We start from the raw sequence: 27,043 nt of genomic DNA, 5'->3' as shown, positions 1-27,043 counted from the left end.
GAGCAGTCATGCATGAGAGAACGAAGGCTACAAACTGAACCGTAAACATTTAAAAGAATGAACGGCACAACTGTGTACCTCGGAGATGAAAACGTTTACATTAACAAAGACTTGCTGAACGAATCGGGAACAAGATTTTATGAAAAGATCGCGCGAGAGAGCGAAGTTCCTGTGATAAAGCAGTTAGCCCTTGAAGGGAATCATGAAAAATTAAGGCCATCGAGAAGAAAACCAGCACGTTATCCGCGCACTAATTCAGACGCGGGCGTGGTTGGACGACTGTTGTGTATAATTGTTGCTGTTGTTGCGGTATTAATTCTGATCGCTGCTGCCACATTAACGCTAGCTGCACTGGTGATGTTTCACACTCCTAAGTCTGATTCAGCAGATTTTACCTCACTACAAGGTAAGTGGTTTGTTCAGTAAATCAGTGTAGGTAAATTAGGTTCCAGAAAAAAGCCAGATGATGAGAGAAGAATAGGGCGCGACTTGTGTTTTAATCTGTTTCATCCCCTCCCCTTTTGCCCCTGCTTTGCGCCTGCCGTGCATGCTAACTCAAAACAACAAATGAAACAGTATCAAAACTGATCATCATAACTTTATAAATTTTACACTACCATACTTTTTGTACGATTGATGACCCGATCGTAAGATATTTTCGAACATACTGCAAACAGAGGGTCTGAAAAGCTTTTGCATGATCTGTTACAACATATTCAATCCTAATAAATTATTGTTAATTTATTTTAAAATTTTTTGATGCCACAAAAGTAAGAAGAACGTGACAATATGAAAAATGTGTCCTGAAGTGTTAAAAAAAGCTGAGACTTACTGTGTTACTTAATACTACCGTGTTTTGATAAAACCCCACGATGTATCAAAAGTCATCGACAGTTAACGATAGCAGGGCAAAAGTTCAAATAATATACACTTACTATCTGTTAATGCACTTCCTATAAAAATGTTGCACTTCTAATCAGAAAAGAACCACTCGAACATGTAGGGAAACCACGAAAATTAGAAGTAAGTGTAAAACACACTTAATTACAGCCACGTAATTACACCCAGTCCTGTAGTGCTATATTATATTACAACCGTTGGTTTGCAAGATGTTCAAAAAAAACACCGACCTCCGCTTGTGCATGACCTCCGCTTAAAAGCACGATTCACAACGTGGCCCCAACAATTTGTAGGTGACTGACTGTGGCCATTTTTAGCAATCGACAGTGACTTTTTGTTTAGTTCAATAATTATCACAAACAAGACAAAGATCATTTATTGTGAAATAAAACAGCTCCTCGCAGCACCCCAGAAGGTTTGTTCTCGCTGAATAGGATGATAAACTTTGAAACTTTTAAATTGAAACCTGCAAGTGCACGCGCACTTGTCCAATAACGGAATTTCTACAACTAACGTTGCAGATATACAGGTCCAACACAAAACCCACCGCACTCAGTCAAAAAAATTTCACTGACCCCATATAAGTGGAAAGCATCCTCGATCGATGCAAACAATGTAAAAACCGTAGCATTTTTTTGATTCCATTCTGTTCTAGTCTGTTATACCAAATCTACCCCCACTGATTATTAAGGGCCTCTCGGAGGTTTGGTTGGGGGGAAGGGAACATGACCAGGGGAACAAAAGCTTTGATGGAACAAGGGAACTATTGAGCTTTTGTAATTTGTGAAAACACGGAATGACTAAGGAAACATTGATATATATATATATATATATATTCTAGCTTGGAAGAATATTTCTTTTGTACAATTTTATTACAGACCCTTGTCGGTCTATATTTTTGGTGTTTGTCGCAGTTACTTGCGGTGTCGTCTGCAGTGAAACCTGTATCATGTCAAATATGGAAATTGTCAACTACCCATGTCCATGTCCATGGTGCAGCATTTAGAAATTTTGACATTTGACAATTTCCATATTTGGCATAATGCAAAATATAGAAATTTCGATATTTGGCAATTTCCTTATTTGGCTTGATGCAAAATGTAGAAATTTTGTTATTTGCCATATTTTATAATCAAGAAATTTTCGTATTTGACTTATTTTGTTATTTGACGATTTCCATTTTTGACATGACACTGGAAAAAACAATTTTGATATTTGACATTTATGATGAACAACTTTCCATATTTCACACGAAACACAATATAAAATTATTTAATTCATATTGACATTTATATTGGTAAAAATGTCTACATAGTTCATGATGCAGAATCTTTTTATGATATTTGACAATTTTCAGATTATAAATGATACAGAAAAGAGAAATTTTGCTATCTGACATTTATAGCCAATAAATTTGTATATTTGAAAGACTGCAGAATAAAGAAATTTGGATATATGAAAATTTCCATATTTGACATTCATCATGAAGAATTTCCACATTTTTGATTTTGCGGAATATATAAATTTTCAATATTTAACAATAAACATATATGCCAAGATGAGGACTATAAACATTTTGATATTTGTCCAATTCCATATCTGAACTCATGTAAAATATAGAAATTTTGACATTCATAATCAAAAATATTTTATATTAATTACAATTATTTTTTTAAATTTTTTTAATAATTTCATAATTCACATGATACAGAATATGTATTTTGATATTTGTCATTCATTATGAAGAATATAGAAATTTCCGTATTTTACATAAAGCAGAATACAGAAGTTTTGATATTTGACAATTTCCATTTTGTACATCATACAGAAAATAGAAATTTCGTCATTTCACATTAACAATAACGAAATTTCCATATTTCGCGTAATGCGCAAATATAGAAATTTTCATATTTTGACATTCACAATCAAGAAAGTTTTATAGTTTTTAAAAATGATGGACAATATAGAATTTTTAATTTTAGATAACCTCGAGAAACATATTAAATTCTTCAAGAGGAACATGGGGAGAAACTGGGAAAACTCATTTTATCAACGGTTTTAGTTACTAACTTTTCTAAGGCCATCGCAGTCGGCAAAGGGAGACACTAATTTACAAGTAAAATTCTAAGAATACAAGTTTGTAAGTGCGAAGAAAGTTGACGTCTCATAATATTTTTAGGGTCAGGTACTTTATCAATATCAATTTCCGTTTCGAGCAATAGGTAGCCTACAAAGCAGGCGTATTTTGGAGCGCGATCCATGAATTGTTTTCAGGAATGACGTTGTCCCGCCATCTTGGACGTTAATACTACCAGAAAGTTGGGACGAGTCAAAAAGTGATTTTAAAGGAGAGGTAGATGGGTTTAAAATCTTTTTCGTTGCTTTTCAAGATGGCGGCCACGATCAATGTACCTCCGCGTTTTCGTTATAAAACGCCTGCTCTGCAGGCTAAGCAATATTCCGACTGTCAAACTTGCACTTTATCTTCAGCCAGCGCACGCAAAAACAATCTGCGCCAGACTAGACATAGGCTTGTTTGGAAGGTGTTTGCCCCAATTTTTTATCTCTTTCTTAAATTTAAAATACTTACATATTATACTACTACATGAGAAATTTCTGCAATTTGATTGGCTTAGAGCAGTGGTATTTCAGCTTAATTTGAAATACCTACATGTGAAAATTACAAACCTTTTGCGGGTCGTAGTATAAACAAATAATAGCAGAATTTGTATGTGATGTTTGGCATAAATACCACTCGTGATATTTCAAAGTTGTCTCAAATTTCACTCGCCTATCGGCTCGTGAAATTACGGATAACAATTTTGAAATATCACTCGTGGTATTTATGCCAAATATCACTACAAATCATGCTATTACCTATACTAATTCAACTGTTGATTCCCATTCATTAAGGAAGGTACATCCTGGGATGCTTTCAATTAACATTTCACCAGCATAATTACTTGTTCTTTTTCTCTATTTTTGATCCTCTTCGTGAATAACAAACTTTCAGCTGAACTGGAAGAAATAAAGAAAACTTTTTCTCAGATCGCCAGTGATTCAGAGGTAAGTTGCAAAACAACTGGTAACAAAAAATAAGCAAGGCTGACTGTACAGGCTAGCTATGAGATAATATTTTCTTTCAATAATTCCTCAGGTACGGCCTGACGTCTTTAGGGAATGACAAGCTTTTCTTGGCTTTTTTAAATTATAACGGCCTTCTTAGTGAGCCACATTTCCTGAAGAAGTCAGGCCGTGCCAGACGAAATATTAACGGAAGGAAATATAATCTCGTAGCTGTAAAGTCAGCTTTGCTTTCTTTTAATTGTACGCTAACAAAACATTCTGCTGACTGAATCTATCAGAATCCGGCACCTTTTTCGGTGGGAAAGTTGATGGGTTAGTTGATAAGCAGGTTGCTTGTTTGATAAAGCACTGGGTTTTGTGATTGGTTTGTGGTTGCCTAGGTTACCTTTATGACGATAACGTTGGCTTACTCACTGGTTAGTTGACTGGTTTAGCACGTTCGTTGCCTGCTTGGTGGGCTACACATGGCTAGCTGTTGAATTAGTCAGCCCTTCCGTAGCTAAGTTGGTTGGTAGGTTAGTTAGCTGGTTGATTAGTATTTAGATAGATTGGTAAACTGAGTTTGCTGCCTTCATAGCCGACTCAGATTAGCGTTAGTTAGCTGTTAATTTAGATGCTAAATTGGTCTTTTCGTTGGTTAGTATGTCTGTTGGCTTGTTGGTCGATCGGCGAATGAAGGGGTCAGTTTCAAAAAAAAATTATGGTGCTCCGTCCTTAGAGGAGTGAAACACGTAGCCAAGGATATTGACACGGATTGGAATTATGATTTTCGAAGACTTGTTAGCCTAACGATTTTTCAAAATTCACTTCTACTGAGTTGTAGTTTATAACGCTGGATGTACAAGGGGTCTCTCATTACCACAAAAGAATCAGAACTATACTTTTTCTTTCATTAGGTAAATATAAAAGCGATCCTGCAAGAAGCGAACGTAAAGAAACAGGACTTGAAAAATCTTGCTCAAGAGGTAATTGTTCAGGCAAAAGGAAACTTACAGTGAGTTCGACTAGGGTAATCTTAATCAAATGCAAAACCCAAAGATGGTTTTTGCCAAACAGAAATCCACCTGCTAGATGGACGTTAATGAACAGATCCATACACGAAATCGGCTTTTTGTATTTTGTATTTGAGTCGGTCAGTAATCCTTCTTCCTAGACGAATTTCCCAGTTAATGGGCCCTTTCCAGCCATAGTCATTTATGTTGCACAAAACCGCCATGCTGGAGAGTAGGAGACACACTGGAAGAAGACAAACAAAGGAAATTTTCATTTTATATGATATGAGCCCTTTGTTTGTCTTCTCCTAGTACGTCTGTTGCATGCCCTCCAGCATTTCCTAGTTTCAGATCGAGATGGGCTGGGTATGAGTGGGTTTATTATGGGATAAACAACACGAGTCCCAAATAGTCAGAAAGAGCACATTGAAATTGGCAACATTCTCACGTTTGGTGTTTATTGGGCCTCTATTGAACAAGATATATAGACGTCCGGACGATGAGTCCGTCAATCCATAAATCAAGATTCTAAAAAGCTGTATCTTGTTCAATATTGGCCCGATCGACACCAAACTCCAGATTTTTCATAACCTCGATGTGTTTTTTCTTACTATATGGGTCTCGTGATGTTTATGCCATAATAAACCGACTCGTACCCAGCCCCTCTTGATTTGAAACTAGGCAATGGAGGTTTTGTACCACGTGAATGACTAGCTAGCAAAGGGCATTTTTTATACAATGTAGCGTTGTTACTACATCAGCGATATTTTACTACATGGAAATCTTACGCGAAAAAAAAAATAATGGAGCAATAATATTGGTATGCACGCTGACAAAGCAATAAAAAGAAGCGTGAAATATTGAAAAGCATTTTTTTAATTGTTGTTCTAGGAAAATATAACGCTGCTTTACCAAATGACGGAAGTCAACATACAAGACATTGTCCAGTTACATCAAAAGGTAAATGATAGTTACACGCAAGGCTTTATTGTTAAAAAATTTTACTACTTTCACTACTTTCATTAAACTCACCTAAGTACTAAACTCACCATCAGTGATCATCATCAATTAGCCCTTGTGCAGTGACGCGTCATGCAGGAAATCTTCCCTCCTTATGCGAGGTGTGTAGCTTCTTTTTTGGTTGAAGTTTCCGTTTCCTTAAAGACTTAATCCACCTTTTCTGGATATACCACGTGCTTTAAAACCAGACGAACGTAGCTGGCACGCTCTAAGAGCTGGTTATTGATTCCCGCCCAGGCAAGGTACCACTCCAAACACTTCTCTAAATATTTTGCATGTTCGTGATCAAGATCTGCTGTGCTGTAGCAGCTGTTTTCAATTTTATCTGGATACGTGTGAACGAGGCCTTAATTGATTTCCTCGTTTTAGTTAATGAACACAAGTAGAGCACCAGGCCCCAGCGGGCCTGCCGGACCTCGTGGGACTCCGGGATACAACGGTACCCAAGGACCTCCTGGTATCGCAGGGCCACCAGGGTCTCCTGGAGCAGGGAATCTGTCATTTTGTTCTTACAAGCAACTAAGAAGTTCTTCGTCTTCTCGGGAAGTGGTCAACGCAACTGAAAAGAAGGTACGAACCTAAATGTTTATGTCGGAAACGATCTTTAGATTAACTTGCGTTGGTGGTGCCCGTAACTGAAACCAAAGGAATGCTCGACCACAAAGATCTAGGAGACTTGTGGGCATTAGACTTGCAAGATTCATCTGATAAACATCTAGTCTAGTAACCAGCAAGACATATGTTCGAGGCGTCCTTGAAGGACTCGGATTTCCTTTTTTCCAAGACACCTGTGTTACTGACCGAAAAAAAGAAAACATCATCCTCGTCTCAAGAATTCGCCAGCCTTAAAATTCATCATCACGATTATATCATCGCAAATATGCCATCTGTTCAAATTCCTGGTCCGTACGTCCTAACGAAAGGCAGGATGTTTGCCACATTAACCACTGGTTTTATTACTTGATTCATCATGTCAACTCGCCTGTAGCTCAGTGGTAGAGTTTCTAGAAAGTCATAGGTTGGGCAAAGCCTTCAAGTAAAACTCAGACTGACTTTTTCAGAGATACCTTGTTCTTTAGAGTGATTTTACTTGACCCGTGAAACAGATAATAACAACTAGTGCAAAATAGCTACATGCAAACAAAAGAAGACAACTGTCAACTCAGTCTTAATATACCTTCACTATAATTTATTTTCCTTGAGTACAGGATGACTTTCGATGGTGACCACCCTCCTTACGTCTTTTCCTGCTAGCGTATGATCGTCACCCAGAGAGAGAAATACCGCATTCGTAAAGGGACTCGATTTAACCAGTATCATCTTGTTCCTTGGCAGGGTCAGAAATTCCTTGGTGTGAACTGTAAAACAAATGATGCATCCGTTAAGGTTGTGGAGCTCACAAGCACCGCCAATTCAGATGGCCTCAGAGAATACCAGTGCAACTGTAAAAATGTTACTACTAGTGGAGCCCATTGGTACATTCACTACTCGGAATGCCCAGTGTGAATTAGGAAGAACTAAAACAGGGTGCTGCCCAAACGATCTGAGAATCAAAAAACTAGCCAAGATAATGAACGATAAAAAGTCGAGTTCAGATTTTCTAACTACAGTCAACTCTCTCTAAACGGACACCACTTTAAGATGGACACCTCACTTAAACGGACACTTAGGGTCGGTTATTTAAATGGAGTTTAGCCAGTGTTTAACGACAAAACCACGTCTAAGCCATTTTCATTTTGCCCGAACGCTCTTATCGAAACACCGTTTATCGTGAGCAGTTTTATTAAAACATAAAGCATAGACTAGAAAGGCACTTGTCCTCTTGAAACAACCAACTAAGGAAGAGATGTAGAGGTCCAAAGATTTGTTAAACCGCGGCCTAAGTGAGACTTTGTTTATTTAATCGACCCTTAGGGTTTGTTCCTGCCTTTCTTTACTTCTTTGAGTTGAATCGCGGACATCTCTCTATGACGGACACAGTGCCGTTCCCAAAGGAGTTCGTCTTAGAGAAAATTGGTGTCCTATTGGACAGCAATTTAAGCTGGAAATTTCAAATAGATGGTTTTCACAGTGACGTCATCAAACTGTTAAGTCAAAACAGCGAGGTTTTACGAATTCTTATTTAGACTAGGTTGAAGATAAACAAAAAATAAATCTTTGTTCAAGTTTCCATTCCCGTAGCATGTTTCATTTCGAAAATACAGCAATACGAACTTCCGAGTTTTCACAGTGCGTGACACCAAAACAGGAATGCTGTCTCGTTGAAAAAAGTCTCTCCTCTTGATTTTCAGCAGTATAACCATTTCAAGTATTACAAGATATGTTTATGCGCACGTAGGCTGGTTCTCGAGTGAAAAGAAAGAGCTTTTATAGAAAAAGTGAACTCCAGATGTTTTGTTGATTTCCGGCGGCCATATTGGTGGACCAAAACGGTACACCAATATGGCGTCTCCATACAAAGCTCTTCAAGGGTGCGTGAAACGTTTCGGCAAATAACTCAGAAACTGTGGGCCACAAAGACCTGAGACTTGGACAAATTGTTTATATATTAGTCTTCTGTAACATGTCATTTTCTCGGCTTCTTCCACTGGACGGTTTCCAATTTATTTTTTTGTTGCGTGACAGTGAAAACGATCTATTAATAATGTTGCATTAAAAATAAGCAGAACTGTTGGTGTTGTTGCCCGTCTTAGGCACTTCGTCCCACGTACAACCCTTTTAAATATTTATCAATCATTGATATTGCCTTATCTGACATATGGTTTGGCGGCTTGGGGTCAAGCTGCCAAAACCCATTTACAAAAAATTCTCGTGCTTCAAAAACGAGTCCTTCGTTTGATGTATTTTTCTGAACCTAGAACCCATGCTGTGCCTTTATTTATTTCCTCAAAAATTGTACCCTTACAAATGTTATATGCTGACACTGACTAGCCACATAATTAATATGCGGGAAGGCAGTGACTAGGCACTTAATTAATGTGAAGGAACGCATTTTTTTCCCTAGGTAATAACAATGAGTGACGTCAGACTCGACCATATGCCTATTAATTAAGGGAACGCACCAACGGAGCTTATCTTTGCTGAAGCATTACTACTAGCCTTGTTGTGGAAGGGGGCTGGGATGATTATCTTTTCTCGATGAATGCCCAAAATATATTTTTTTCAGCTACCTGGCTCCTGCGCACCAGGTGATAAAAAAGCTCAAAGTGGGTCATCTGTGGGTCTACACGCTGTATCCCACTTCATGCAGCAACGGCTACAGAATGTGATAAAAAACAACAACAACAAAAAGGGTATGCCAGTTACTGAAATTCTGAATACATGTTCTCGATAGAGAGATATACATCTTCCGGAAATTTCATGTAAAAATAAATTTTTGACCAGAAATTATAGTGCATGAAATTAGAGGAACGAACTTTGGGACACCCTGTATTAGTTCTTCTGACGTGAAGAGATATGTAAAACTTTTGTTTGTCAAATGAGGTTCGAAGAATTTACTTTAATATTAAACACTTTTAAAATGACTGGTCTCGTCGGAAACAGCTAATTTTGTTTCCCCAGAATCTCATTCCGCCGAGGGAAACAAGGAAACAACTGTTTCCCGACTGGGACCTGTTTTTAAGTGACTTGTTATTAATACAACTGGTAATTTTGAAGTTGGAAATTCATTAATCCTCGCTGTAACGGCGGTCGTCGGTCAACATTCGGTCCTGGTTCGGGAAGATGAACATTAGGTATGCATGGCTTTGAACCTCAACTGGAATTTAAAAGAATAATATGCTCTTATTTCCTTTGAACAAATGTTATTAGGTTTCAGTCAGCTACTTGAAATTCAGTCTTTATGCAAAGCAGAGAACGATTTGTGCAATAGATAAGTTTACGTTATTAAATATATAAGGAACGATTAAACATTGTACGGTCAAGCCATCGACCCATTATTATGTTGCGTACAAGTATGGAATTAACCTACAACATAACAGTCACCCTGTACAAGGCTTTCATTATATCCTGCCACTCTGTTTCGTTCAAAAACTTTACATAGGAGTCTTGTTGAGCACACTGCCTGCCTCGAATAGCTTTAGCTTAATGTAGGTAGTGTGTGATGTTTAATATCCAGTTAATCGCTTTTAATAAAGTTGTTGTCGTTGTCGTTGTCGTTGTTGTTGCATTTCGCTTACTTTCATAGCCTCTTAAGTGCTGACTCTCTTTCAGGGATGGAAAATTATGGCCGCAACATGTTCAACAGTAAACGGAGCAGAGTACATTATGAGGGACGCTGTGCCAGGAACAAATATGCCTATATACAGATGTATTTGTAGAGGAAAATCGAGAGTGTTTGGTATTGGTTCAAGGTACATGGAGTGCGTCATACACTACTGGATATGCCCCATTATAAGTTAAGTACTAACTGGGGCTATATTATGAGAAAGGATGTCGCAAATGTTTAGTTTACTGGGAACAAATATACTTACATAAAGTTGCCACTGTAAAGACCTGTAAAGGAGGCATGCACGACTCTTTGTTAATTAGTCCAGTCCTGGTTGTCATACGAACCGAAGTATATTGGCATGGAGTAGTTGCCAGACTGTTGACTAATAGCCCGCTAACAGTATTGTGTGTGTTACTAGATTTTCCCCGACTGCAAGTAAAGACTTAGCTGAGACCAGCAATAATCACATCAAAATTGCATTATTAACAATCATTTTTAACCGTCAAGTTGAAAGAACAAAACCTAACGGATGTTGGGTCAAATATAGATCGCCATCAGGCCATGGTGCATTACTTTGAGTTATCGTCCATTCACATCATCACGTTGTTTCTTACTGACTTAAATAATTTTTCCTAAATTCCCATGAACATATTTTTTATTGTCAATCTTTCAAAATTCTTTTTGTTTCCTTGAACATTAAATTTCCCCGCGACCAATTTTTGAAAAAGCACTAATCTTGACCAAATTTGGAAGTTTACGTCTACGAACAGTCACCTTGAAATATCGATTTGTATTGTTAACATTTATTTGTTCTTAACAGTTGGTTTCCATGTTATTGATACATTTTTATTACATATTAATAAGCTATAATATCAATAAGCTATAATATTTGAAAATAAAATTGTTTCGTGACCATTGTAGAGAAATTAGACAAATTATTGGGTGACATCAGTTTGCTTTAAAAAAAACTCTACCCACGAGAATTTTATGACCATATAAGATCATGAAGAGCGAGCATGAGAGAAAGCGGGGAACAAACGGATATTTTTAGAACTTGCATTTTTACCATTTTGTTTACTATGAAGAAGTCTGTGATCGACACAATAAAAAAAATTCTAACCAATAGCCGTTTTGACACTCAGTAGCTGAGCTTACAACAGGACCTAAGGATGACTTTGCGGCATACGCAGGTGTTCCTTTCCCTCCCCCCTAGCATTTTCTCTTGCCCCTCAGTATCCCCCCACTTTCTGGACGCCCTCTACTCAGGCTCTGAGACGTTATTTCCTCATGGTATTACGGTTTTAAATATTTTCAATCTGAAATATACGAAAAAAAAGGCTTACGTGTTTTCTTGGGTAACCGAATTATTAGTATTATTTTTTTTTATCATATAGACAAGAACGTTTTAGTGGAAAATAAAAAAAACCATAAAGTTCATACGAAACTACATCCGGGTCTTGAGCAGCATATTTTCCATACCCTCACCAGTATCAATGACGTCATTTCCCGCTCAAACTGTTATTTGTACACACTTTGCCAAACGCCATGAGACAAATGGTGAGCGATGAATTCGTGATGTTATCTGAAGCTGACATAAAATCTTAAAGCGGCAGGAGAATGATAATACGAAGAGGAAAACTTTGTATGACTTAAAACTATTCAAGAAGTTCCATAAAAGTGAAAACGAAAGGAGAGAAATTCCTGCCGCGGAACTACAGCGCCTAGTTCGCGATAAAGTTTGTGCTGGGAGTGAGAAATAAAATGGTAAACACCCTTGTCTATGTAATAAAAAGAAAATTACACTGTGGTTTAAAGATATGAATTTTATTCTCTCGTGGTTAAAAACAATCTTTTACTAACTCTCTGCTCTCGTTCATAAAATATTCTTTTCACTGACTCGAAAATAAAATTCATGCAATATCCTCTATGTATTGGAATGACGGTATAGCTTTTTCCTGCGTTCATTTAATAATTTGCCCGCAATTTTCGTTTATGACCCGAAACTGCAATGGACAATGTCGATGTTTTCCAGGATCAGAATTTTTTCGGGAAAAAACTATAAAACTAAGCGATATTTTAAGCATATTACTTAATATAACTAGAGCGTACCTTCACAATTATCAATGTTTCTAAAAAATATTTTTAAAATGTTTTATGCGGTCATATTAAACTTTTTGTGATAGCCGCATATTGTGTTCAAGTCGATATTTTGACTAAAATTAATTTAAAGCTTACGAGACACATTGGTCATGAATGGTATAAATAGATCTTTGGTTGCGTGGGTTGTGTGAACTGGCAGGTTATGCTTCGAAGTAAAAACACAGCTAGAACCGAAACGAGTGATGTTGAAGTAAATATTTCGTTTATTAATTGATGAATGAGATGAAATATGGCCGTCTTGTTAATACAATTCAGGGCCTAGAAAGCATGTTCTCGATTGAGGGTCGAAGAAGACCTCTTACATCCCTTTTTCCTTACTCTGGAATTATTGGATGGTGCTGATTACGAGTATGAACCCAATGAAGAATTACGTGAGATCGCGAGGGGGTGGCTAATTTATTAATCATTTAATGTATTTCCAAGTTCAAAACATGCCCATCCGTGGCTGTCCTCAAAACATTTGCCTCATTCAGGATATGAAGGAAGGTAGATTCTAGCACTGAGATAAAATTGTTCATTACTGAGAAGTTATCATTCGTTGAATGGTATTTTTATCAGTTTATGCCCGCATTACGTGTGAAGTCGTCTGCCATATTCTCGAACTCTGCGATGCCAAATTAGCTGAGTCACCGCGCCTCTTTAGTCACACCTGACGTCTGCATTGCACCCGTGAATACAAGTTGACCTCATCTGCAGTAAAAACGAAAGACATGAGGTTCATTTTCTTTCAGGTTTTCACTTTCAGGTATATTTATATATCCTTCTACCTTAACTATAGTTACTTAAAACAAAAATACTGCGTTATTTAAAAACAAAAAGCCAAAGACAACGGGAAACATTTGCTGATCGGGCAGGGTAAGTGGTGTAAAGTGATGTATTGCATTCATAAAAGGTCATTTAGTATGTTGCTAGTTTTTATTGTGTTTTTTTTTTAGTATAACTAGCAAAATGATTTAAAACACCTATTGACTGGCATAGAGGAAATAACTAATTTTGTTTCACCGAGGGCCTCGATGTTTCCCGAGGCAGAGCAGAAGGAAAAATAACTATCTAGTTTCTCAAGGAACCAGTCTTCAAGTGACGTGTACCATTTTATGAAAGAAAATCTGAATACCAAGCGATCAATATTCGAATTAAACATTGCACTTTTACTCTCTAAGCTGATAGACTTTGTAATGTTGCCCGCGGAAACATTTGGCGGGAAACAGCTATCTTGTTAGATGTCATGTGACCTCAAAGTGACCAATAAGAGCCCGCGTAGCTAAGGAAAAAAATTCCTGTCAGGAGGCAAATTGTCTAATGGCAGCCTATAATAAGAATGAAGATTTTAAGAAACAAAGCACAAGTATAACAAAATGTTTACGTCTCTATTGAATAATTTGTTGTAAAAAAACTTTTTAAAGCCTCTTAGGTTGTTAAATATTACTTTTAAAATTCACTTACATCATTTACTTGATAGACCTGACCAGCTCCGGATACAATTGTCGAAGAATATTCAAGAAAAGGCTATATCTAAATAAACTAATAGTCAGAGATGGACTTTGCTAAAGCACCTTGGGGTTTTTTGAAGTCACGTAAGTTTTAATTCATTGGATGTTCTAATTTTCATGATTTGGCCCAGAAATCTCTTCAAGTGTAACGGGCATGGTAATTTCCCACAAAGTTCCATAGAATCCTACTCCCCGAGCATTTTATTTTCATGTTAAAGAAATGCATGGTGCTTTTCTTTTTTTATAGTGGGGACTGCTTATTTTCTTTTCTGTGTGGCCATGTTTCCGCTTCAGATAGCCATGATAGTTATGGGTAAGTTCATCCACTTCCAACTACGTGTAAAGGATAGTCCATTATCATTGTTTGCTATTGTTGTCGCCCACAGTGCAGGCCCATAGCAGGAGGAGGGGCAGAGGGGGGCTCGAGCCCCCCCAGAAATTTTCATACTTGAATTAAATTCTGCTACAAAAGTGGAATTTTTTTACTAAAATGGACAGCTGTCAATGGAAGCTAAAGTTTCAAAGTATTGTCGATCATATTAAGATTATGCACTGTTGTTCTTCTGTGCAATTTGGAATTGTGCAAATGAACGAAATCGTATTTTGCTCTGCCAAAAACAATTAACGGCTTTAAAATATCTGCTTATTAAGCATCAAAATAGTCAGAAGCAAAATGGATCGAAATGCACCAATGACAATCCCACCTAAACGACCTCATGATATTGCATGTTCATAAGGACAGAACAGAATGATGCTCTGACCCTTGTAGATGTAGCCAATGACAACGTTGGGGAGAAAGAAAACCGAAAGCAATTGTTTGGCAAATTTTCCGTGAACGATATCCCAAACAAGTTCTTTATTTCGTCAAAGTCAACACAAACGGAAAATTAGAGACAAGAACAAAAGGTATTGTAGACAAATGTAGTGATCTGACATGTACCAAGAAGTATGCTTTAACGGAGGGAGCGAAGTGGGGGGGGGGAGTTAATGTGGGCCACTCGCTCAGCCCCCCCAGTCATTTTATGCTTGCTACGGGCCTGCCACGATCTAACAGATAAACTCCTATGATGATTACCGCACACCTTTCTTTCAGGTCCCAGTTTTTAAAAAGGTGGATAATGTTATTCACGGGATAAATTTCTATCCAGTGGACAACGCAATTGGTTTTCCCAACACTTCTCCGCTGGAGCATGATAGAGATTTATCCGCGAATAGCGCTATTCATAGTTTGAACACTGTTCCCGTTTAAACTGGGACCAGACCATCATATTCCAACACTGAGTTTAGTTACAGCAGCAGTTTAGTTAGATTTTATGTGAATTAGGATGAACAAGGTGGATCAAGGTGTCATTTGAACGGTTTCGTATCCAGTCTCCAGTCGCTTTCCTGTATTCGTGCTATGATTAATGGGAAGGATTTAGTGAGTCCAAGTGCATCAAGGGAAAGAAGGAAGAAAAATGCCACGCAACCGTTACTTTTTTTGTTTCTTTCCCAAGCGCCTTAGTATGTGTCTCGTCTTGGGGAAAGTTAAACATTTTGTATCCGAATGAAAGATGAAAAGAAATGTTCTTACATTGAAGTTCATACTTTGATAAGACAGCAACAACATCCCTTTGAAATTCGCCAAACGATCGTGTTCTTTCTTTTCAGGTGCAAGATACAAAGATGAGTGCCCTGTGGAAGACATGATCCCAATTTACTTAATACTGGCTGCATCGGCTGGACTCTTCTATAGTTGCTGCTCAAGCGCATTGATATACCAAAGTGGAGATGACAAGCAGACCCTGAATCCGTTCAGCGGTCTCATTCAACTCTTCCATTTTGCTTGGTTCATTGCTGGAAATGTGTGGATTTATAGTATCTACGAGCCTAACTACACTGACCCTAGCAGCCCAGATTTCTGCAGCAAAACGCTGTATCTATTTGCATTCTGGGTTACTAATTCGTATTATATCTTGTTTGGCGTCGTACTTGGAATCGTGAAATGTTTTACATGTTGTACATATTGTACATGTTGTATGGGTCTGACGGTAGCAGCTTGTAGCCAGAGTCTGGCGTAAAATACAAACGAATAGATCTTTCTATGTTTTTATTTTTTTTTAACTTTATGACAACTAGTATTTAGCCATATGTACTAATTAGGGAAAATCGTATATCTCTGATTGGTGGATGAGAGCTGGACTTTCTATCAAAACTTCACCACGATAGTAATAATGATACTAGCAATAATTTTGATTCGTTTGCGAAGAATGCAAAAAGCCACAATCTTGCTGTCGCTCAACATAGCATGTTGTCTCAAGCGGGCAACTGTAACTCACTTGGCCACCTCATCTACGCTGTGCGTCCTCCCGTGTGGTTCATGACACGCATCTTTACGTTTCAGATTGCAATAAACTGAACTTATGACAGCTTAGCTTAGGCTACAATGTTATGGTATGGGGCAGGACCCGATGAATGTTTTGCAATAAAGGTAAAATTAAAAAAAAAAAATTGTAAAAATTTAGATAGAAAAACTTGACAATACAATAAACATTTTGATACAATTGAATTATAGTTTACAAACTATGCACTGAAGACCCATCGCTGAATTAGAAGGATATAAAAGAAACTATTTTGCAACTTTCGGTTTTGTCAGACTGGTCACGCGCATGCGCCCTAGTTGGCGAAACGAGTGGTAAAGTCGTGACTCGAACTCATTTAGCTTATGGATGAGTCTACAGTTAATTTTGGAAATCAGCGAAACCTACAGATTAGCCGACAGTTATGGGCTAGCAGATTGGTGACTTATTTGTAGGTTGCGCGCACAATGCATGATTTCCAGAAGAGTAATGTCAAACTGTGTTGCATGCGATTCTGTTTGTCCTTATATTCTTCTGGGTAAGTGTTATCAACAGCGGCCTTCGGCTCGACTGATAACCGTACTTACCTAGAGTCCGGACTGCGGAACGTGTGATAATTCACTGAGCATACTTCATTTCACTTAAGTGTTTTTTTTTTTTTTTTAATTGGTGGATTCAGAAACGAAAGAGAACCATAGGAAATCTGATTTCAATTACTTTTACAGCTTAACCTTGAAATTTTTAATTGGTGTAAAATTTCATTTGCACATAATTATTTCGAAGGCTAACTTATACGTGCATGTGCTTGTGCCTGTATTTGCAGCGTAAGCAAAGAGTTCCGCCAGGAAAAGAAAATGAAAGTGAAGCATCACGCGCAAGGGGTTGATTTTAACTCTCGGCAAGGTCAATAGATGAAACATGTCGAAACACTAGAGAAAAACAGCCTTGAACAAATGCCTAAGTTCGAGGGAGTCGTGGTCCGTTAGGATAAAAACGCAATTTGAGCTCTTGCACGCCTGTAGTCTCTTCTTAGTAGATTTCTTACACTATTTAGTTAACAATAAATGGTTAGACGGATTATAGTTAAAGGGTGGTACAAAATTAATGTGTACAAGAAATAAAATCTTTCTGGAAAATAATCTTAATTCAAAATGACTTTCTCTTCATGTAAGCTCCATCAGATTCTGGATTTAGCAGATGCCTGGGAGCTGTGTACATCAACGGACGAGAGATTAGAGAACTAAAAGACGCGCTTAATAGTACTCGTCGTCAACTTGACGATGTCAGAAGTGAACTCAAGAGGCAAAACAGTACAATTGCTAAGGTAACGTCACAAGTAAAATGTAAAAATGGCGAGCAAGTCTATCTTAAAAGACAAAACACTATAAACTGCATCTAAGCGCCTTTTTTCCAGTCGGTGTTTAGTTTCCAAACGTGTTTAGTACCTTAGATCCTAAACATGTTCGAAACAAACTTATTTTCTTTTCTATCGGCTTTTTAGTTAGTACTGTGTATGAAAACGAGCAAACAGAGGGCTCACCCGTGTATCCAGACGAATTATCCACTTATCCACTTCTAATTCTTCTAGTTCTGGGTGGGGATGTGCCGCTGGGACCCTGGAACCCTTAACCTATACCAGAGCTAGTTCAGCTGAATTTTGCTACCCTATACTAGAGTAAACTCCCAAAATCCCCCTATGCTAGAGTAGCTGTTTACCTAGTCTAGATAAAATCTTCAACCAACTGATCAGTTTCCTGAAAAATGATACCCTACTCTAGACCCAAACGCTCTGATTTATATACCCTTTCCTAGAGTAAACTGCTTGAAATCGATTGAAAACCATACCCTTCACAGCGGCACATACCTAAAAAGCCCATATATGGCAGTACCCCCCCCCCCCCCCCGGGATCCAGACGAATTATCCACTTCTAAAAGGTCGTTTTAGGCTATTTTAGAAAGACCGAAATTGATCTCGGAAATGTTCCAGCGCGAAAAGCTAAAAAAGCGTGTTCCATCAACAAAAATACAACAACAATTTTCGTTTTGTTTCTTTGTTTGTTTGTTTGTTTTTTGACAATGGTAATTAACTCCTATCTTGCTTTAATTTAAGTTTGGAATTAGTAATGGTACAGATCCATCCAAGCGCTCAGACAACGACGGATTGAAAGGTGAGCCCGGACCTCCGGGCCCATCGGGGCCAGCAGGACCTCCGGGACCCAGGGGCTACAATGGAACACAAGGACCGATGGACCCTCCTGGACCACAAGGACAACAAGGACTTCAAGGAGCAATAGGGTCCACGGGTATAAATGGCTCCCAAGGCCCACCTGGAAGGCCTGGTGCTGGCAATTTAACTCTATGTCAGTACAAAAAAAGAAGGAAGCAGCACAAACAGCTGGAGACTCGGCAGATGCTGTAGTCATGGTTCGGGATGATAAACATGCGGTATGTGTGATTTTGAATTTAGATATCAATTGTATAGTGTAATAGACTGGAAGAATTGTGATTATTAGTTCTTCTGAAGAGATATATAAAACCGTCGGTTCGTCAGATGAGGTTCGAAGAATTTACTTTAATGTTAAACACTTTTAAAATGACTGGTCCCGACTGAAACAGCTAGCAGCGAATCTCAATCCGCCTAGGGAAACAACTGTTTCCCGAGGGACCAGTTTTTAAGAGATTTGTTAAACAACTGGTGCTTTTGAAGTTGGAAATTCATTAATCCTCGCTGTAACGGCGGTCGTCGGTCAACATTCGGTCCTGGTTCGGGAAGATGAACATTAGGTATGCATGACTTTGAACCTCAACTGGAATTTAAATGAATAACTAATATGCTCTTCTTTCCTTTGAACAAATATTATTAGGTTTCAGTCATCTACTTGAAATTCAGTCTTTATGTAAAGCAGAGAACGATTTGTGCAATAGATAAGTTTACGTAAATACATAAGGAACGATTAAACATTGTACGATCAAGTCAACGACCCATTATTATGTTGCGTACAAGTATGGAATTAACCTACAACATAACAGTCACCCTGCACAAGGCTTTCATTATATCCTGCCCCTCTGTTTCGTTCAAAAACTTTTGATTGTATTTAGGTAGTACACAGGAGTCTTGTTGAGCACACTGCCCAAAATAACTTTCTTAGTTCTAAGTTTTTTTTTTAACTTCTTTACACTGAAACGTGGCAAGTTTAGATTCCAAAGATGAAATTGTTCCTATAGAGCTTCCAAATACAGAGGAAACACAGATACGGAAGGGTGAAAACGAACTGGTTCGTTCCCGCTAACATTTACATTTGCTGACAAACACAGTGGATGCCACAGTAACGGTTTGATTGACGTCACAGAAAAATTTGAGCATGCTCAATATGAATTGTCAAGGATGTCGGCAGAGGTTCCTTCCTCTACTTGACTTATCGAGGAAGATCGAAGGAGACTCTGTTCGCAGGGTACACCAACACATTCAAATTTATCAAAGACAAACTTGAACAGAATGCAACGTCCGGGGGAGACGCAAGAGGAACATTTCGAGCTGACCAACTTAGATGGCGCGTTCGTGAATGCAGGTTCTGAAGGAAGTGCAGGCGAAAACCCAAAACCAGTATTAATGAGAACGACCACAGGACAAAAAAACGATAACGAAAACGCCACGAAAGAAAGACCCGTGCAAGATGTTGGTGGGCCTGTCTATAGTGAAGTTACAGCAAATAGCAACAGCGTCATTATCCAAGGAGCAGAGCAAGCATCATTGAGACTTGAAAGATGGGATGCAGTGCTTGACTCACTAAATGTCGTAACGCAGACAATGCAACAGCAAATGAACTTCAAGTTTCGTCGTATGATGTATCTGATGGCTTTGCTTCTTGTGATAATTCTTTTGACTGCAGCAGTGAGCGTGGGCTTCATAGTGAAGACATCGAAGCCTGAGAGATGCTCGAGTCAGCCCTCCTTATCTCCAGGTCAGTAGGGTAGTATAGAGTACCATCGATCTAAACTCTTAAAATACGTCTATCCTTTTTATTTCTTTATTATTTTATTTATTTTTTAATATTTAACACGTCCTAAAGCCAAATGTGAAATTGTAAAATGGCCAATTTCTGGTAAAAAATAGCCTTTTAACCAGTGTTTTTTTCCACATTTGATGTAGTGCTTAAAAAGTGGTATTATCTAGAATGAAAATTCAAAATGTTACCATGCACAGGACTGGTTCGGTAATATCTTCCTTTTTTAATGTAGATCGTGCAGGTTTCCAGTCGTTTTCGGCAAAATGTGTTGCAATTTGTCTTTTTTTTTTTTTTTCACGCAGTGCCATTAAGCAATAATCCAGGATAAATTCCGAAAAATGTGCAAACGCACTCAAAATGACCACGGAAATTTTAAAGGTGGCCCGAACCTATTTATATGCGTTTTGGTTATGTTTTTGATTTGCGTTTTTTAGAATTAAAGATTCAACCGATTTCTATGATTTCTGGCATATACCAAATTAATAATGATGGAACTTTAAGAAAATGTTATTTGTTTTCTTGTAGATATAAAAGCCTTTGAGATATCGGCATATATTTAAAACCGCATTTTTACTAAAAATGCAAATAACTTCGATATCCCACGACAGATGTTTCGTTTACTTGAGCAAATAAGCCTCAGAGCTCTCTAGGTTTACATCTGCAAGTTAGAAGGCAATCGTGACCGTAGAACACGCTGCACAAAATGCTGGTCAAATTTAACCTTAAAATTCTACGCTAACACATTTAATTTTGTGAAAGTTGACGCACGAATAGAGGTAGAGTGCCGACATGTCTATCTCCTATCTGAAAGGATATTCCCACCTAAAGCTTTATTGCAAGGAACAGAGTAATCAGAAACCTACGCGAACATAGTTAGCACTTTTAGAAGAACAACTTTATGCTGAGTGCGCGGTAATATTAAAGAACTTTTATTCATCAAACTTAAGTTGTATTTGTCCCTCTCTTTTCGAAACAAATCTTAACAAAGCAAAATATAGCGTCTACGCAAAAATGTCAAGAGTTTTTAGCATCGCAGGTTCCTGTTTTGAAGAGGAATAACGCCACCAACTCCAGTACTTCTAACCATCCATTTTTCAGCTGCAATGAAGACCCTTGTATTTGGTAATTGATTCAAGCTTTTAAGACTTGGCCAGCAAATTCGCACGGAAATTACCACCTGGGAATAAAGATGAAGACAAATATGACAATCGTCTTATTCTTCTCATTATCACCAACAGCAAATTGCCCGTGCGGACGTGATCGGAAGTCAGAAAAGCGTGAATAAATTAACAAATACCTTTTTTCATTGCAGCTGAAAAATGGATGGTTAGAAGTACTGGAGTTGGTATTTTTCACGCCCCTCCCCCCAGAGCTATAATCCCCGACGCCCGCGCCCTAGGTACATTTGAAATTCAAGATACCTGTGACGGTAAGACGCGGTATATCTACACGAGCTCACGAAAAAATAGGGGACTGTGAACAGTCTGCCATTAAACGGTCACCTCTATTAAGCGGACGCGTTCACCCTTTCTAAGGTCCCAAAGTGCTGATTTTATTGTTTTTACCTGTATTAAATGGTCAATTTGTTTACAAGAACTAAATTCTGGGAGTCAAGTACAGCAAAGTTAAAATCACAAGTGTAACTTGTTTCCACAAATGTCTCGAAATCAACTGTCTGAACAGTGACGTTCGGTTATTTTTAAACCGTAGTGTCAACATTTTCATCAAATTGATCTTTAACTAGCTACTCTTTTAAGAATACCTCATTATAGAGTGTTTTCACTCACGTGGCCAGCATCTATGCAAATTTATTGGAACAAAAGAAAGCGTTTGCATAAGAAAAGAGTTCAACTCCCGGAGGACTGGTTTGGGGCACCAACATGGCCGCCGTTTCATTGTTTTGGGACACCAATATGGCCGCCGTGACGTCATGTGAAAACACTCTATAATTCTTAAGACACAGTTGGTCAAAGGAGAAGATATTGACATCACTTCTGACAGCGACAACGATAAAGATGAACTCATGTCGAAATATTGTAAACCTTCGCCTTACCTTTTGTGAAAGATGAAAAATAAAGGGTAAATGGAAAGAAAGAAAGCTTGTAGTTAATGTTTTTCAGGTGTCAAGAATGTCTGGACAGGTTCCAAAATTGGGGTTAAAATACTGGAAATTAAGAGCGCGGAAATTAACGCTGCACTTAATTAACGTCGCGGAAATTAACGCTCAACAAAATGAACGCGACTTAAATTAACGCGAATTTTAACGATTCGCGTTAATTTCATGGAGCGTTAATTTCCTATAATAAGGTAGGCCATTTGCACGATGAAGTCATTTTACTACTACGACCAGAATCCTTCAGAGTTTTGCTTTCTTGTGCAAATTAGGGCTTTTTTTATTTAAACCTCGCTGGGATTTCCAAATTTAAATATGAAAGAAAAAGAGAAAAGTATTATGGTCGTAGTAGTAAAATGACGCCATAGTGCAAATGACCTATTGCACGAAAAATTGTCCCCTTCAAAATGATATTCATAAGGCACTTCTAAACCATAACCAGCTCCTCTGTTTGTGTTTTTACTTTAAAAATACAAAAGATAATCAAGTATCAAGTAAAATGCCATCCCCACTAACCCTGATGTTGAATTTTACGATACCTGTATTAAGCGGTCAATTAGCCATTCCCCGTGTACAGGTTTGACTGTACCCAGTCTCTTCTCGGATTAAGCCTCCACCGTGTCTACATTTCTGTTCGTGTTAAAACGGTTTCAAAACAGGTGGAGAGGAAATGCAACTGGAATAATAAAATATTCGCTGGAGTCAGTACTTATCAAATGATATGAAATTTTGTGTGAAATTTCGAACTGCTAAAAATAGCAGTAGAAAATTAAAGCAAAACACGGAAAAGCTAGTAGGGCGGTAGACAGGTATTAAAAAAGGGAACTTTAAAGAGGCCATATAGCCACAGCGTATTTGAGCAAAAATCACCGTTCATAAGTTTTCTTCTCTGTACGGTATTTGTCAATAAAACAAAATCGAATCGATTTGTGCATTGAGTCTATATTGCTTTTACCTTCAGTCTTGTGTCTTTATGGTCTGATCGAGCCTTGAAGTCGCAACCATTTCTCTACATACAATCGCTTGACCGCCTCGAATAAAAACCTTGCCATCTTCGGTCTTACTTAGTGCAAATACCACTTTGTTTCTTTGCCGTATGCCATCTGACGTCGAGATTTTCCTCTTTCACTCCTAAATTTCACATTTCTCGAACAGAATTTGACCAATGTGGCTTCTCAAAAAAGATCGGCACAGGTCTCTAACTGAATAGGAAACCACACGTTACCCTCAGGGCCGCCCTGATTCCATCGCTCTAATACTTATTCTTTTCAAAGTTTGAATGTGATGGGGCTTTCTCTTTAATAGCTCTCTCCTCCGCAGAGGGTCCCCCTGGGTATCCCCATCAAAATAAAATAATCGAAAAGATAGAAAGCACGCGGGGGAGCTTCCCCACAACACAAAGAGGCCTCTGCGGAGGAGAGAGCTTTAACTGAGGCTGATTTAGCAACAGGACGGGAACGTCAGGTTGCGACGGGAAAGCGCGCTGAAAGGACTAAACACGACTTCCGGTGCCCAATTTGCCGCTCTGCCATTGGACAAGCCAGTTGTTTGATTTGCGCGCGCCGTCGTCAACTGACGTTCCCGTTCTGTTGCTAAATCAGACTAATAAAAATAAGGAACGGGCAATTAGAAAAGTTGTGTGGGGGGAGGGTGGGTAATTTTCGAGTCGCCGGAATTTTTTTTCGTTATCAAATTCCTTGTATGAAATTTTTTAAGGCCATAGCATGAATATTTTTAAGGGTTAATTGACGTGCATGATTTTTTTTTCATTTAATTTTCTCTTGCGCGAATTTTTGAAAATGAAAGTGAAGCATCACGCGCAAGGGGATGATTTGAACTCTCGGCAAGGTCAAAAGATGAAACATGTCGTAACACTAGAGAAAAACATGTTTTAATCGCTTGGAGATTTCATTTACGTTTTCAAAAAGCCAAACCACCACAATTAGAATGCACAGTCTGTTTTTCTGCAAACGTGCAAGTAGAGAACTAGAGACGCAGAAAGTGGAGCGTCACCGGGCTTGTGGTAAGCCTTGAACTAGCCCGCATAACAGGCGCTTTATGCCGCTTTATTTTGTCTCCTCCCCTCGTCTCGAGCGTGTCACGCTTCGCGCGAAATACCGCGTTCGCCTCGCTTGGCTCAATTGCAGGCTAGTCTTGAACAAATGCCTAAGGTCGAGGTCGTGGCCCCTTGGGATAAAAACGCAATTTGAGCTCTTGCCTGCAGTCTCTTCTAAGTAGGATTCATACACTATTTAGTTAACAATAAATGGTTAGAAGGATTATAGTTAAAGGGTGCTGTACAAGATTAATGCGTCGGTGAGAAATAAAAATCTTTCTGGAAAATAATCTTAATTCAAAATGACTTTCTCTTCATGTAAGGTGCATCAGATGCTGGATTTAGCAGATACGCACGCGAGATTAGAAAACTGAAAGACACGCTTGACGATGTCAGAAGTGAACTCAAGAGGCAGAACAATACAATTGCTAAGGTAACGTCGCAAGTGAAATGTGAAAATGGCGAGCAGGTCTATTTTTACTATTGCATCTCATCGCCTTTTTTCCAGTCCGAGTCGGTGTTTGCTGATTCAACTCCCCAAACGTGTTTAGTACCTTAGATCCTAAACATGTTCGAAAGAAACTTATTTTCTTTTCTGTCGGCTTTTTAGTTAGCCTGGTCATTCATACTGTGTATGAAAACGAGCAAACAGAGGGCTCACCCGTGTATCCAGACGAATTATCCACTTCTAAAAGGTCGTTTTAGGCTATTTTAGAAAGACCGAAATTCATCTCGGAAATGTTCCAGCGCGAAAAGCTAAAAAAGCGTGTTCCATCAGCAAAAATACAACAACAATTTTCGTTTTGTTTCTTTGTTTGTTTGTTTTTTTGTTTTTTAACAATGGTAATTAACTCCTATCTTGCTTTAATTTAAGTTTGGAATTAGCAATGGTACAGATCCATCCAAGCGCTCAGACAACGACGGATTGAAAGGTGAGCCCGGACCTCCGGGCCCACAGGGGCCAGCAGGACCTCCGGGACCTAGGGGCTTCAATGGAACACAAGGACCGATGGGCCCTCCTGGACCACAAGGACAACAAGGACTTCAAGGAGCAATAGGGTCCATGGGTATAAACGGCTCTCAAGGCCCACCTGGCCATCCTGGAAGGCCTGGTGCTAACAATTTAACTCTATGCCAGTACAAAATCGAGAGGGGACCACGTGGCTCAATATATCTAAATGATCCAGACAGAGCATATTCGGAGGTCGTCGTTCGGCATGACGAACATCCGGTATGTGTGATTTTGAATTTAGATATCAATTGTATAGTGTGATAGACTGGAAGAATTGTGACTACAGGGTGTCCCAAAAGTTCGTTCCTCTACTTTACAAGTCTGTATTTCAGTACGATTGGACTTGGTAAGCAAATCATTTAAACGAAAGGTGTGTCTTTCAATCTAATTCACTATTTTCGTACTTGTTGTGCCATCTTTTGACTCGAATATTCGATTTGTGTACTTCCACGCCAAAGGTGCGTGTGCGCAAGTATATTTTCCAGCCTCCTTTTTTGTATTTTATCGCCCGAATTGCTCGAACTCCTTCCTTGTTTTCTGTGAATATCAAAAAAGATAAACCCCTTAACGCAAAAACGCTCGAGAGCATAAGCATGTATACTTCGATTTATTGGCTTATCTGCTACTATAGAAACTGCTAAAAACCTGGAATTGGGTGGTAAAATGATCATGGAGAAATGAAGGTATTAAAAGCAAGAAACGAGGGGGAAGACCAAAACTCCTGAATGAGGCAGGTGAAATAGTTTTAGAGAAGGCTAGATACAAAATAGGAGACTCCACGAGGAAGCTCTCACATAGTTAGCAAGCCAACTCCAGAAAGGGTCATGAAAAGCTGTTTAAAATGTTTAAAATTAGGAGAATATTTGTGGAGCTGGACAAACCTAAACGTGCACTATCGAAGATGAACTTAACATCGATGGATCGATGGAGGTTAGCATGTTTTAGCCATGTTTTTAAAGTAGGAATTATTTTGAATGAATAATAAAACTATTATTGAATTCGGCTTTCGTATCATATGACGAATTATGGAGATCGAGGAGGGTGTTATCCGTCGAGGTGGATAACACCCTCCAAGATCTCCATAATCCTTCATAAGATACTCCGCCTCATTCATTAATTGTTAAATGTACATGCAATTGGCAAAACTAAGGGAAATATAATAAGATGCCTTCTAGCTCCCTTATCCAACAATCATTAAGTAACTTGCACTGTTGCTGGGACAGGCAATTTTCCTCCACCATTAATTCAGGAATGAGGGTTAGGGTACAAAATATATAATCTACACTGTATTGATAGCATCTGAGTTCTTAATTGTACATCACAGGACACTAGCATCATTAAACATAACAATCTGTGAACATTGACATGATGTTTCAATTAAGTAATAGTATTATTTTTTTCAATTTGAAAAAAGCACATGTACACTGCAGGTCTTATTACAGCAAACAGTTGATAAGAAAGAAACCGTATTGGTATGATTAACCAAGATTAGTTGTGGCAGAATCTGTTGACTGAAAAAAGGTGTTTGTATTCCTTAAGTTATTATTGCTAGCATTGTCCTAATAACTATTAGTCAATGGGTGTCTGTATAAAATTGCTTGAATTTAGAGAAAAAAAGTGAGGATTCACTCTCATCCAGGTGTAGGTCCTAAGAAAA

The 27,043-nt window shown here is 38.4% G+C and overlaps 2 protein-coding genes across 2 annotated transcripts; both read left to right on the top strand.

The window, feature by feature from the left end:
- Positions 1-5,913: 5,913 nt before the first annotated feature.
- Positions 5,914-7,951, top strand: LOC140943557 (uncharacterized). The gene is made up of 3 exons (XM_073392658.1): positions 5,914-5,939; positions 6,369-6,569; positions 7,335-7,951. Exons 2-3 carry the CDS (start codon positions 6,372-6,374, stop codon positions 7,503-7,505), a joined length of 369 nt encoding a protein of 122 aa, XP_073248759.1. The 5' UTR covers positions 5,914-5,939; positions 6,369-6,371; the 3' UTR covers positions 7,506-7,951.
- Positions 7,952-13,182: 5,231 nt separating this feature from the next.
- LOC140943551 (transmembrane protein 272-like) lies at positions 13,183-16,502 on the top strand. The gene is made up of 4 exons (XM_073392642.1): positions 13,183-13,224; positions 13,829-13,943; positions 14,107-14,172; positions 15,510-16,502. The coding sequence occupies exons 2-4, from the start codon at positions 13,904-13,906 to the stop codon at positions 15,917-15,919; spliced, it is 516 nt and encodes a 171-aa protein (XP_073248743.1). The 5' UTR covers positions 13,183-13,224; positions 13,829-13,903; the 3' UTR covers positions 15,920-16,502.
- Positions 16,503-27,043: the final 10,541 nt, after the last annotated feature.

This window comes from Porites lutea, chromosome 7, assembly GCF_958299795.1.
Source record: "Porites lutea chromosome 7, jaPorLute2.1, whole genome shotgun sequence".
Taxonomy (NCBI): Eukaryota; Metazoa; Cnidaria; class Anthozoa; order Scleractinia; family Poritidae; genus Porites; species Porites lutea.
This window is presented reverse-complemented; position numbering and strand designations above follow the sequence as displayed.